The sequence below is a fragment of the Microchirus variegatus genome, assembly GCF_963457635.1.
Source record: "Microchirus variegatus genome assembly, chromosome: 2".
In the NCBI taxonomy this organism is placed as follows: domain Eukaryota; kingdom Metazoa; phylum Chordata; class Actinopteri; order Pleuronectiformes; family Soleidae; genus Microchirus; species Microchirus variegatus.
In genome coordinates this window covers 24,678,333-24,692,799 of record NC_139803.1, presented here as the reverse complement: position 1 = coordinate 24,692,799, position 14,467 = coordinate 24,678,333, and the positions used below count along the sequence as shown (strand labels likewise).

The 14,467-nt window shown below is 40.7% G+C and overlaps 1 protein-coding gene across 1 annotated transcript in view; it reads left to right on the top strand.

The window, feature by feature from the left end:
• The window catches only part of LOC310938885 (zeta-sarcoglycan-like), a gene marked incomplete at both ends in the record, with an annotated part of 40,419 nt that extends 26,213 nt beyond the window's left edge, over positions 1 to 14,206 (top strand). The window contains 4 exons of the mRNA XM_083903513.1: positions 328 to 450; positions 1,698 to 1,770; positions 13,151 to 13,274; positions 14,015 to 14,206. Of these exons, the coding sequence (XP_083759639.1) occupies positions 328 to 450; positions 1,698 to 1,770; positions 13,151 to 13,274; positions 14,015 to 14,206 (512 nt within the window). The remainder of the gene's footprint in view (positions 1 to 327; positions 451 to 1,697; positions 1,771 to 13,150; positions 13,275 to 14,014) is intronic.
• Between the last annotated feature and the right edge of the window lie 261 nt (positions 14,207 to 14,467).

Sequence of the window (14,467 nt, the reverse complement as noted above, 5' to 3'; positions counted from 1 at the left end):
TGATGCAATCTATTACCATTATGTTCCAAATGTTGTAGCGAGAATTACATAAAGTGCATTATAATTCTGGACTTGCAATCCTGTATTATTCACATAACTTTTTCATTTCGCTGTTCAAACACGTTTGCCTTGAATTACTCGCAAAAGTCCCACTTGTCGATGTGTTGCGTGATGTATAGGCAGCGTAGGGATTTTTGCATGGAGGAAAGATAAATATGTAATTTTCAGGAACAGAGATGATTTTCAGAGATTTAATCACTACCAGCAGGCGCTGGAACTGTAAAAGCAGCTCCAGTCCGTGCATCTCTCACTCTCTATTCTCTGCAGGACCTGAGGCTGTGGAAGCTCAGTGTCAGAAGCTGGAGGTACGAAGTATGGATGGAGGCAGGCTGCTGTTCACTGCGGATGAGGAGGAAGTCGTCATGACCACGGAAAAGTTCACTGTCACAGGTAATAAAGTCTCAGTTAATCAACGTTTCATGTACAAACAATAAATGGAATGGCTGGATAAAGTATATCCTAGTGGTACCTTTATAAAAACAACAATGATTAGGCGCCAATAGGCATCATAAAACTTTAAAAATGAGTATCAGGCAATAAAGTGGGTTTGTTTGAGTTTGTTTACATCCTGTAGCTCATACGGTTTACAAGTTTCCCGCAACAGTCCAGGGCCAGATCACACATTTACTATCACTCAATTCTGTGGATGGGATAGACTGCATATAAAAAAGGGGATCTCTTGAATGGCCAAGGGGCAACTATTGTTTAAAGGGGACGTATTATGCAAAATCATAATAATGTTAATACTTGTATATTTGGGACTCTGGAGGCCCTATGAGTAGGCAAAGTGTGAAAAAAAAGATGACTCACTCATGTTTTTGTGGTCCGCCTCAGTCTTAGTACAGGAGATAAAACACACGATGTTGACTTCCGCACTCATTGTGACGTCACATTGTGCAAATTCCTGGAATTTGGGCCTGCTTTGACCCTAAAAAACGCGAGAGTGCAAGAGCAAAAGCGCAAGAGCGGAAGTACGCAAAGTGTTCTATTCTTGGCTGCACAGTGCAGCACAGAGTTCTACACAAACTTCCATTTTATATATGACGGCAATAAGCCGGCTAGAGTCTGCAAATGATGGCTTTTCCAAATGCTAACTGCTGTTAGCTGCCGGAGCCTCAGTGACGCTGACGTAGTTTCCTGTGTCTCATTTGCATTTAAAGAGACAGACGCTCAAAACCGAGCGTTCTGCACAGGGCTGTTTTGGCAGAGTGATTGAACTGCTATGGCGCTTCATCCTCAACCAAAACATGTCACAGACATGTTCATTAGGACACCAGGGAACTAGGTCAAACTTAGAGAAATAGGGTATAATATGAGTCCTTTAATTTATAATATCTGTGGGGAGTTAGTGTGTCTCAGTTTATTGTTTCAGGCGTTCCTCAACAGCATAACTTTGGTCACCCCTTTCATGGAAATAAGTAAATAAGTACATGAAAACGCGATGCCTCACACTGCAGGTTGCTGTCGCGTTAGCATTTGGTCTTTAGCCCATTTTTTTTTTGCTTTCACACTGTCGATCTGCAAGCAGAGGATGACGTACTCTTTACAAGGGTTTGACTGACAGCTTTTACAGTGGCTTGAATGTTGCTACAGAAACACTTACCTTGTGATTTATATATAGTACATTTCATCTTCAGGCTCCGAAGGCGCCGTGTTTGGACACTCCGTCGAAACTCCCTTGATCCAGGCGAGGGCCTCTGAAGACCTGAGGTGAGAAAGTTCCTTAAAGCTTAATATACTGTTCAGTTAAAATGAAGATATTTGAATGATTATAATAATGATTGAATCAGCACTGAATGTAGACATAAAGGAAAAGAAGGCGTTCACGGCAGGAACCATTATTCACCAGCATCGCCATTGTTATTATTATTATTCTCCAGAAGCCTTGCGTAAACTCCAGCATCGGCTAGTTGGCTCGTTATCACACAAATTTAAAACAAGATTTGACCATTATATTAATTTCACAGCTGAAGGGCGAGCTCATTTGTTAGTTATCCTCCACAGCAGTCAGGAATTGATGAAAGCATGCGGGGAGAGTGGAGACAGTGGCTTAAGTTGACGCTTATTGGACTCGTTGGCTCCCGTGTACATACGTGATCCCGACTGCACGCAGCCCGAGGCCCCGAGCTCGCCGCCGCTCCCTTTACGAGCTATAACGAGCGCGGTTTGTTGTCCACCTGACTGGTCCTGAAGGGAGGGCTGGGATCAAAGTTGGCAGAAAAAAAAGCAGTGTTCTGGCAGCTAATTCCTCCAGAGTGAGAGGAATACTGATGAGGTTTGCGCTCTAAAGCATGCACTAACACACTCACACACACACACACAGGCTCAGCTCAGCGGTCACCATCTGCAATGTGTTCAAAATCTCAACGAGTGGCAACCGAGAGACGGAAAAAAACACCAACATGACGGAACGGGATTCAGATTTCCTCCTCTTCATCAGAGGCGTTAGATCCGCACGTCGCCGCGGTGGGATTCTGATTGTGTGGCTCACATTAAAACACTTTAAAATATCATAATTGTAGGCTGTTGTCAAAATGACCTCAATTAACAAATGACTGAGAAATCACTACAGACACAGGAATAGAATTATCCACAAAAGGAGAAACAGACGCAGGAAATACACTTTCAGGGTTTTTTTCCGCTGTTGTTGAAAATTTTGCAAACTACAGAAAGGAAAAAACACAACAAAAATATGTTGAAATTAATAACCATAATAATAATATCTTGAGTACAGTTTACGATTGTGTCTTCATATCTTCCATTATTAACAACTGCTTAAAAAAAAGAAATTGAGAATATGGTTATCATCTCCCAAATTTGCCCTGTTCTATGGTCCATTGAGCAAGAATTACTGACCTCTAATGGTGAGAAACAGGCGACTCCTCCCACAGCCATCCCTTCCCCAAGCACATCGGGGAACTATACGGTGGCCTTCACATGCCAAAAAGGTTCATTAAGCAGTAAAATTCTGCTTCAAAACATGAAATGCACACAAATGGTTGGCTTGTCCGTTTGGACTGTTGTAGAACCATGATGGTGCAAGATTATACACTTCAATTTACCAATAAACCCTCCTAAAATTACACACTGAACCTTTAACTTTGAGAAAGGGTTTTAATATGTATAGTAAGTATTAATCATGTATATCCTGTGAAAAGTCTTTAAATGTCCAAGAGTTGTTATACGTGTGTGTAAATCAGATTTATCATCTAATATGACATCATACCGTATAATTACAGCACTGAAAAGGATTGTCTGACAAATAGAAGTCCTCTTGACACCCACTCTCCATTTACTCTACTGAATATATCAGGTGGAGCGCAGCTGATTCAAGGCTCAGAAAGGTCTTTCTCAAAGTCGAACATTTGCATTAAAAACGGCTTGCTCATCTTTAAAAAAAAAAAAAAAGATTGTTTGTGTGTGGCTCTGACGCTTTTCATCTGAATATCTGTCCTCACTCCACATCCCTGGACGCCTGACAAGTTGAAGGCTTTTTCGCGAATCACTCGCCAGCTGTGAGTAAAACCTCTGTGGGCGATAAAGACTCGGCTTGGCTCACATCCATGAAAGTCACATTGCTGCGTTTCATTCTGTGCGAGCCAGCAGAAATCTGGAAGAGAAAACAAACCAAAGAAAAATCCGTTGGATCTTCTCATCTTTGAAGCACCTGTTCTTCGCCGCCGCGACTTTTATCCGTTAACGCTCACGCTTAACTTTGTCTTCATTTGTCATCGCGCTGCTTCTAAATAAAGGAACATATTGCACGTGATGCCTCCGTCAACTTTGCATGATTTGCAAGTTCATTTATGGAACTAACTTTTTCAGGGTATATGCAGGAAATCCTGAAGTTCATTTAAATACCTTTTTTAAGGCTTTTTCAAGACCTTCTCAGAATATTTTAAGACCTTATCGCCACTTCAGGTTGTAAGGGCATTAAAATATTTATTAAAATAAACAACACAACAAGTAACACTTTGACAAGTATTCATGATTTTGGAGTTTATTTCGTGCGATTTCTGATATTATTTCGCGCCAGGAAGAGCGCGTTCGCTGTCGCAAGATGCGTAACGTCACATGTACGCGTGCGTCCCGAGCTGATCTTGCAGGACGAGCATTACTGCGCATCGTTTTTTCTAACAAACGCATGGAGGAATATAAATACATTCATGCATACTTACTATGCACTAATACTACTAACCCAAATCCTAACCCGGTCAGACTCTATGAACAGAATTTAATACCTCATGAAATGGCATTTAAGACTTTTTAAATACATCTTAAGGGCCTTATTTTCCCCAAAATTGGTTCAGTCCAATCATGTACGACGGACAAATCTTATTCCCAATGGCTGTTTGCTGGTCACTTTTTCGCGTTTTTTTTTTTTTTACTCTACACAGCTCACCCCAACAGTTAGGTAAGTACACCGTAAAACATCTATATTAAAGCTCACCACTGACAGGGACTCTGGGTCGTCAGCCATGATCTTTTGCAAGGCTGGTTTTCCTGCTAACAGACAGTGGGGGGGGGGGGGGGGGCGAGTTGAGACAGCACCACAATGTCCCTGCAACAAGATATTTAAAGGTGCATTATGTAATAAATCTAAAGCAACTGGCCATAAAATCCTCCTAATATGTCACAGAGACTCAGGAATAATGTTCATATAACAAACTGAACTCACCAACAACAACAGTACAGCCATAACATTGGCATTCAACCAATCATTCCAGTCAGTAGAGTCTCAGCTGCCGAGCAACCACGGGTTGCCAGTTATGTCTGAGCTACAATGGCGGAGAAAACGAAACCTAAAAGATGTTGGTATTTTGAATTTGAGTGGAGTTGCAATGAATTATTTAGAAATCCTCCTCCAAAAATCAGTTAGATCACAGATTAATCTTATAACAACTGTGCAGTACAAATGTTTCAGGTGCTTAAATGCAAAGATGTCACAGCAGCACAGGAGGGGACACACAGTACACTGACAAAAGTAAAGTGCTATTTACATCATCATCCTCATCATCGTCATCAAGTGAAACAACAGGTTTTAAACAAGATAAACGCAAATTCTGTCTCACTATAGCTAATCATAAGTCTCTAAATGTCTTGTGCCAAACATTATGTCACACACTTGTCTTTATCTTGCTTTAGCAATTCATTCGAACAAAAGAAAGCAATAATGACATGGAATGAAGTTTTAATGACAATTTTCCTATGACATTTGGGGAGAGAAAGCAGTGGTTAAAACAGCGTGACGACATGAAATATAGTCGTAATTACTTAATTATTCAGTCTTGACATGTTAAGTGTTGTCTCTGCATTCATTTTAAAAAAGCTGAAAACATTTCCCAGGAATCACTGGCATTTTTGCTTGAGAAAAAAGGCCTTCAATCCAAAGTATAGCGTTAACATAGATTTTCTGTCAATCAGTGAATCAACAAATATTTTAGCAGCAGTATAAACACACCAGTGTGATAAATCTTGAAAAATCTTCCTTCACTTAGTGTTGTTTATCTCTTCATCCCCTCTGCCTCTCTCTAACAATTCCTAAGGTGACTGGACTTAAAAACAAAACTTCACCTGCTGCCTTAAAAAAGAAACTTAAGTTGTTTGAGATACGAGAATCTGCCTTGCTATATCCAGTCATGCAAACAGTTTCTGGTTACTATTATATACTGTAGAAATATCAAATGAATTCATTTTAAGTCAAGTTGTTTTAAAATGCATTCCACCATTTGTCCTGATCAATACTATCAAGTGCAACTTTTGCCTAAAAAAAAGAAAAACATAGTAAATTAAACTTACAAAAATGGAGCAGAAACACAGGGAGCAAACCAGGAACACATGATAACCCGAGAAGAAGTGTCAAGACTGAAAATGTGGCAAAACAAACCGAAATGAACCAACACAGAGAATCAAACGCAGGTGAAACAAATTAGGCGGGGCAGACAATCACCAGGGAAGACAGGAAGCAAAACACAAGTTACACACAAGGAATAACTTCAAAATAAAACAGAACACCTGACACAAAGCGCACACACAAAACAACAGGGTAAGAACAAGAAGAAGACCAAACAGAATAAATGTCCAACAAAAAAGACTGTGACAACATGAATTAAATTAATATTTACCACTCAAATGTTGTTTAACTCGAAGTTTAACCTTTGAAAATGTGTGTTTTTTTTAAAAAAATGTTTAAATAGCCAAGATAAGTTGTATTAAAGTTCCCATATTATGCAAAATCAACTTTTAATCATTTAAATCCTTATATTTGGGACTCTGGAGGATCTATCAGTCGCCAAAGTGTGGAAAAAGATGACTCACTCGTGTTTTTGTGGTCCTAAGTACAGGAGATAAAACACGAGATGTTGACTTCCGCGCTCACTGGGACGTCACAATTCGCTAAATTCCTGGAATTGTTGTCTCACGGAGCTCCGCTTTGTCTGTAAAACACGCGAAAGTGCTGGCGAGGGCAACCGTATACCGGAAGTCCGCGAAAAGTTCTATTCTTGGCTCCACAGTGCAGCACAGAGTTCTACACAAAAAACTTCCAGCCTCAGAGGATTTATCTGTCCAGTGGATACATGTTATATATGACGGCAATGTGCCTGCTAGAGCCTGCAAATGATCACTTTTCCAAATGCTAACTGCTGTTGGAGAAATAGGGTATAATATGAGTCATTTAATACTGTGGATATAACTTATATAAGTGGGGGTTTTTTTACAAGAGGAAAACATGTTTGTTTATGGCACCTTGTGAATAACTGCACCTGTGCTGAGGACCTACTGGGGAGAGAGAGAAATTGATGTCAAGGTCTCTAAAAACAGAGAGAGATGTGTCTGTTTTTCTTACAGCTCTCTATAGTCGCAGCGATCAAGCCTCAGCTCCTTCACCTCGACACAAACTTGGAGCATTTTTTCTTTGGCCTGAACATGGACGTTTTTTCTATTAATTAATCATCATAATATTATGTTGGAGGTTGCAGCTGTGGGACGAACGCTGTGATTTCATTTGCCCACGTCCACACAGACTGTGTCTATACAGGACAGAGAGTGGAAAAGTCTCACATAAACAAAAGTCAGCAAAATAAAAGTCTCCACGTGTCAAACCTTTTAAATGTTTTAAATCAACTCGCTGGGAGCCGCCGTCTGATGTTAAAAGCAAAAGCAGAGCGGACGGGATGTGAAGCCTCTTTGGTTTCCTACAGCGCAGCAATCACATATCCAGCATCCACCCAAAGCCAGGAAAACATTTTCCGAGGCGCTTTTCATTTCATTTTCTCTGGTATTCTACACACCGCTCTCTCTCCTGCTCCTGCAGTTTGTTCGCAGCGTGTTTGGCCTTGTAGTCGGAGCTGCTTTGAGGACAGTCTCAGCCGTAGCTGTGTCCACGCGAGAGTGACAGGTTCATTAAGACGATAAAGGCGAGAAGGGAACAACTCTTCTTGGTCTCACTTTGCTCTGGTCAGTTTTGTGGGACTGAGATGTTGTGCAGCAGGAGTGACTTCTTTGTTTTTATTTCCCCCACTTTTTTTTTTTTTTTTTACTGCAGTAGAGAAATGTGGTGTTTCTTTGTTATTACAGATCTTACTAACCATAACCCATCATTATATTATAGAGAGGTGATTATTGATGGAGGCATAACATGGTGGTATTAACAGTTTAAAAATCCATCGATCATTGTTTTAATGAAGTTCAGGCTCCTCTGGTACTCTCAGAGTTTATATCAGTCATGCCCAGAGACTGGGTCGAGACCCATTTATGGGTCGTCAAATTCATTTGCATAAGTCTTTCCGATTTATCAATCATATCTCATGGCAGTGTCTTGTTAACCTTTTCAAAATGATCGTGTGTGTTACAGAAACGGCAGCATTATGGTAGGGTATAAGTACAGAAGCATAGTATAGAAGTCCTGTCCTGACCTTGTTACTGCAACATTTATGCCTTTTCCTTGACTATGATGACGTTTTATCCATGCATGGATACAGTTTATGGTTCCTGACTCATTTTAAAACACTGACATGTCTTCATTTAAAAGTCTATTTTAAGTCGGCTCCCTTCACATCTTCAGACGTACCTTCAGCGGAAGAGTACATGCAGTTACTGTGGTTTTGATTCAATCGTTACTTACAATGTGCAATTTAACAGTAATAAGAATGTGTTGTTAGTGGTGAGCATCACATTCATTTTTTTTTGATTTGGAGTCAAATGTTCACTCACTATGAACCACACTCGATCTTTTAATTTGGTAACATCCATCCACAATCCATCGTCTATTCTGCTTTATCCTCCACATGAAGGTCAATCTATCACAGGGCCACACAGAGACAAACCACCATCCACTCTCACACCTATGGCAATTTGGAGTGTCCAGTTTACATAATCCTCAAATCCGCGAAAAACCTCGGAAAAACCCAGGCACACAAGAGGAGAGCATGCAAACTCTTCTTGCTGCAAAAGCAAGAGTTTGTTTTTTTCTAGATAGTACTGTAAAATCTCCTAATTTAACATTATACATTCGCTGACTACTTAATTAGGTACAATGGACACCTAATGAAGGAGCACATCTGCTTCAAGGTTTGACATGTTGTGTATTCAGAGATGGTCTGCTACATACCTCAGTTGGTTATTTGAGTTGCGTTTCTTTCTTTCATTTCAAACTAGTCTGGTCATTTTCCTCCAACCTCTGGCATCAACAAGGACTTCTCTCCCAGAGAACTGCTGCTCGCTGGAGATTTTCTCTTTGTGGTTTGGTTTCTCTTTCATGGCTGTGAGTGAAAATCCCAGTAGATCAGCAATTTTCGGAAATAATCCAGACCAACAACCATGCCATGTTCAAAGTCACTTAAATCACAGTTTTTTCCCTCGTTCTGATGCTCAGGTTGGACAGCAGCTCTCCTTAGACCATGTCTCTTTGTTGCTGCCCATGTGACTGGCTGCTTAGATATTTGCACGAGTTGTTACCTAATATAGTGGCCGCTGAGTAAAAGCTTGTATGTTCAAGTTAAATACACCTCTAAAAAAGTGCTACATCATTATCATAGAATACAATGTCTTAATTTCCCTTGGGGGATATTTGGTGGTGGTTCATCATACACCTATTGACATTATGGAATATATACAATAAATAACATAAATGTATGTACATACATACATACATACATCAGTGTCATCAATAATAAAACATATATATAAGACACGGTCCTTCATTACTCTGTATAGACAAACTAAACATACAGCATAGTACCTGATACTTTTTTTTAGTACCGGCTCTGACGAGGTTCCAAGCGATTCTCTGCGTGATGTCGCCAGACTGCCGGCCACTGATTGGTCAGAGTGCCGTCACAGGAAGTGGTCGTCTGAAACAAGAATCAAGCCAAACAATGACCAACTGTAGATCAGTTAAAAAAGACTTCACAATTCTAAAAACTTGAGTTAATCTCCAACAATTAACAGGGGAAAATCTCAATATGTAACAGAGGAGTCTGGTGTTTTTCAGTCCAGTGACTGTGTCAGACGTAGTCTGTGCTCCGGTCACGGAGGAAGTACTGAAATAAATAGTTTTAATTAACTGATTCTAATGATTCGGTTGCACTGAAAACAACTGCTTTACAAGTCACTAGTCACTCGTTTTTGCGTGTGTGTCGCGTGTAAAACAAAGTCACCGCCGTTTCATGCAGCGGTGCAGCGACAACGCCGCCCACGTTGAGTAGGTACTATTTTTGTAGTGGAAAACCAACCTAAACATTGCCATGCCGTGCGATACTCGGACACTTTTACTGTCATCTAAGGTTTTAAAATCAAGAGTGACACTGGTTTGGTGTAAGTAAAACAACTATAATTTAAATTTGTCCCCCCAATCAAATTCAGCTTTGGGCCCCGTAGAGGGTTGACCCGGCCCTGCATATAATTACATCATAATGAAAAAAAAGTTATCTGACTTGCCCTACTTTTGTGTCTCTGTATATAAGCTCACTGCAGTATTGTGTGTGATTGTGACCTGTAAGCTTTACTTTCACCTTTTGCAAACTTCTGTCAACAAACACAGTGGATTTTAATTAACCTCACCCACGGTGACATCAGCTCTGGCCATCAGCTCGTTCAGTCCAGCGCGGCTCTTCTGTCCACAGCGCCGTGATACACGGTGACCTTTCCGTGGATGTAAATGTCATCGTGGACGCAGCGAAGAAAAGGCCGGTCAGATTTTTGCAGAGGATGAGGGAGTATGTCGTAAACAGCCTTTATGACTGCAAATACCACATGAGGTTATCTGAAGTGAGGGATTTACTTGGAGCCATGGAGACATGAAAAAAAGTCTTATTGTTCCAAAGGAGGAGGCAGCTTCTTTTTAAGAGAAAGGGAAAAAAATAATTAAAGTGCAATCAAATATCGTGTAAATGGTGTACCAACATGTTATCTACGTTACCTTTAAAATTAAAACAATCATCCAGCTCAGTACAAGGAAAATTGAGACAGTGGTGAATTAGCGTAGTATTTGCATGAATTTAAATAGAACCGTTTTCTTTTTCCAGACTGACAATATTTCTGATATCTGATTTAAAAAAAAAAATGTCTGATAACATTGTGTCCATTTTCCCTTTAAAATTCTGTGTCCAATTAATCCTAACCCTAATAAACAATTTTAACACTTCATGTTAAATTAAAAGTCTCTTCAATGTGCAGACATTTAAAATTAGAACTAGATCTTCCATTTCATTGTAGTTATAAATATTGGAACTGTGAAGGATATATTTGGCATTATCTCGTGAATAGTAACAGTGACTGCTGTAATCAGGCAGCAGGAAGGTGAAATGTGACTTCATACTGCTGCTGTTAGAGCCTCACACACACACACACACCAAACCTCTCTGTGCATTAAACTGGGAGTCAACTGAGATGGTTATAAAAACCCAGGAGACAATCCGTTTAATGCTTTATTTTGGACTGAGTCTGAAACAAGCACTCTTGAAAATTGAGTACTTTGTCTTCTGGCTGAATTACCAGAATACACAGTGACCTTGTCAGGATCTGTGGTCCTCGCGGGAACCAAAGTTTGCTAATGAGGCAAAACCTCGGCTTTCAGTACTCGGTTATTGTTAGGTGGGGAAGTGTTTGGGGTGTGTTTTGGTTCTGTCCATGATGAATGGGTCAGCCTGCGCGATGTCTTTGTAAAGTGTGTGGGTGTGAGATCGAGGAAAATCAGACGTGTTTTGAAAAGTTAAAACACGTCTGTGTTGATCAGCGGATGCTTGAGGAATCATTATGGAAGCCAAGGAGCATCAAATCCATCCATCCATTATCTACCGCTTTACCCTATCTCAGCTGACATAGGGTAAAAGGCGGGGTACACCCTGGATAGTTTGCCAGTCCATCGCAGGGCCACATATAGAGACAAACAACCATTCACTCACACTCTCATGCCTACGGTCAATTTAGAGTGACCAATTCACCTAATCCCTAAATCTGCATGTTTTTGGACTGTGGGAGGAAGCCAGAGAACCCACAGAAAACCCACACACACACACAGGGAGAACATGCAAACTCTTTGCAGAAAGGCCCTTGTTCCAACCGAGTGCTAACCACTACACCAACCGAGGGCCCATCAAATCCATTTAAAATTGTTTTTATTTGCTTCGCCCAAATTCACAAATCAGCAATCCCTGGTCGCATTGTATTCCTTTTTTGTTGTTGTAGTCCCTCTGAGCTGCGACACACTTAGCGTGTGAACATGAGACTCTATACACTAGTAATTAATTAAGAAAATGCATATAAACTATAGGAGAAATCGTTAATTTTAAAGTGTGGAACATTATCCCCACAGGTCTGTAGAGGTACTGCAGTTTTGTAATCAAGCATCTCATTACTAATATTAACAACCTATTTTAAAAAATAATCAAAAATGTATTTTGTGACCCTTTTTATGTACTGCATCCATGGAACTATAACAAGTGTATCACCAGATGTGTTGTCCTATCTATCACTACATATATATATATATATATATACATATATACCTCCTGTAACTGGCTGGGGATCATAGTGGTCAAAACACTTCATGATGTGCTGCACAATGGAACAATGGGAGTTTGTTGATTACAGCTGTGATGAAAGAACGTAAACTCACCAATCGTCTGCTGCCGATAGGCGACATGTCCTCAAGTTTGAAAAGAGCTGCAATAAATGACACAATAAAGAGAGCAGATAAAGTTAGACGTCACAGTAACATGAATGACTGTCACTACCATATTGTAGCCTGCAAACTAGACTTATTAAATAACATTCCCATGAGTGCGGGCACAAACAGTTTCAGGTCAAATGCATATTTCACAGATCCTCTCCAAACTGTATCTACTGAAAGCTGATTTAAAGTCAAAGGGGCTTTTCAAATGCAGATGAAATTCATTTGCTTTTCTTTCTTTCTCTCTCTCTATCTCTCTCGCTCCCTATTCTGCTCGCGTATAATCCGAAATGTGTGTCACTTTCAGAGGGAATGGAGATTTAAGCGATTTCAAGACAGCTCCTTTAAGTCTTCCCCTTTCAAATTCATTGAAAACAGATATGGGGAAGATCGGGGGGGTGAGTGGAGGCAAATCAATTTGAAATGGTTAGGAGTTAGGAAAATCTTATCATTCCACATGTAAACAAATAGTCCATGGAAGGAAATGTAAATTGCATTAGCCTCACTGTTGCTGCAGGTTAAAGCTCAAAATCAAACAATTACGGGCTGTTTAGGAATCATTCTGGATGAGCATATTAAGAAGAGTTCCCTCAACATTAAAAAGCTCAAAAAGTCAAACAGGAATATCAATAAATAAACTGGTTTGTTGTTTCAGTAAAATGGCACATTTTCGAAACACTTTGCTGCCGTGCCGTCTGCGCTGAAAAATAAACACTACGATTCAATGTCATCAATCCGAGCTCAAGCAGCAGCTGCATAAGCACGTTCATGTAATAAAGTGAACTTCAGTAAAAAACGCAACCTCAGCTAAAAGGTGAAGTTGTATTAATGTAAACCTCCTGAAAGTGGAAACAAAATATATTGATGAGTTCATGCACCAAAACCTCTGAAATGTGGATTATTTTTATTTTTTTTCAGACTGGAGTCTCCAACACGTGCCCTGACCATGGAGGCTCCCAGAGGGGTTGGCGTGAGCGCTGCCCAGGGGCAGCTGAAGGTCAGCAGTCGCAAGGACCTGCAGCTGGAGTCAACAGAGGGAGAGGTAATTATACTGGGAGTTACAGGACGTTTGTCCTGCTTTATTTAATTGTTTTATATGATAATTACATTTTCATTTTATGTCATTTATTTTATTTTATCCTTTAGTTTACTCGAAAGTAACAATGGCATTAAAATATCTTTTATAGGTAAGACCTAACCAAGACGGGGTCAGTTGGCAACATAATATATGGACAACTTCATTCAACAATCTGGACAAAAAGTATTTGTCGAGGGCAACGGTATCCGAAAACCGGAAGTCCGCAAAAAGTTCTATTCTTGGCTCCACAGTGCAGCACAGAGTTCTACACAAACTTCCAGCCTCAGAGGATTTATCTGTCCAGTGGATACATGTTATATATGATGGCAATGTGCCTGCTAGAGCCTGCAAATGATCACTTTTCCAAATGCTAACTGCTGTTAGCTCCCAGTATGAATAGTATAAATGTCCAGTTGCAGTTGGACCAGCACACCATGCAAACATACTGAGGAGAGAGCAAAAGTGGTGACATTGCAGTGAGTCCACCACCATAATGATAACCTTGTGTTCTAACTAATAAAAAAAAAAAATGTTCCACCTTCACTGTGTATCCTGCTGTATTTCACTCCACCTGTCACTTTGTATTTACTGATTGCGCCACAGTCATTTATCAGTTTGACTCAGCAGTAAATCCCCTCAGGGCGTCTGTGGCGATGTTATTTGAATGACTTCCAGCATGTCTCTTTGATGTTTTCTCCTCCCAGATTCTTTTAGATGCCAACAACATACAGCTCGGGAGCCTCCCGCTTGGCGTCTACACAGCTTCTCCCAGTCTGGCCTCCCATGAGCAGGCAGTGTACGAGGTGTGCGTCTGCCCCAGTGGGAAGATCTACCTCTCTCCTGCAGAGGGCAGCTCCACCTGCCAGGCTATGAGCAACATCTGCCTCTGGAGCTGACCTGGCGGACGGACTTTCTAACATCTGCTCTGGAGCAAGCTGAGACTGAGACTCCTCTCCCGTTAGTGCGGCAGTTGATGGAGTGGAACTCATCTGGGAGGAGACGGAGCTCAGACTCTTCCGTGTCGGAGCTGTACAGATTATTAAAGAGGCATCTGAGTCCGACACCACCGGTGGTCTCCTGAAGGTCAGGACTCACCGCTGACAGTGTCAGCAGCTCTCTGAAATCAGGAATATCGCATACAAACAAGAACATTTCTA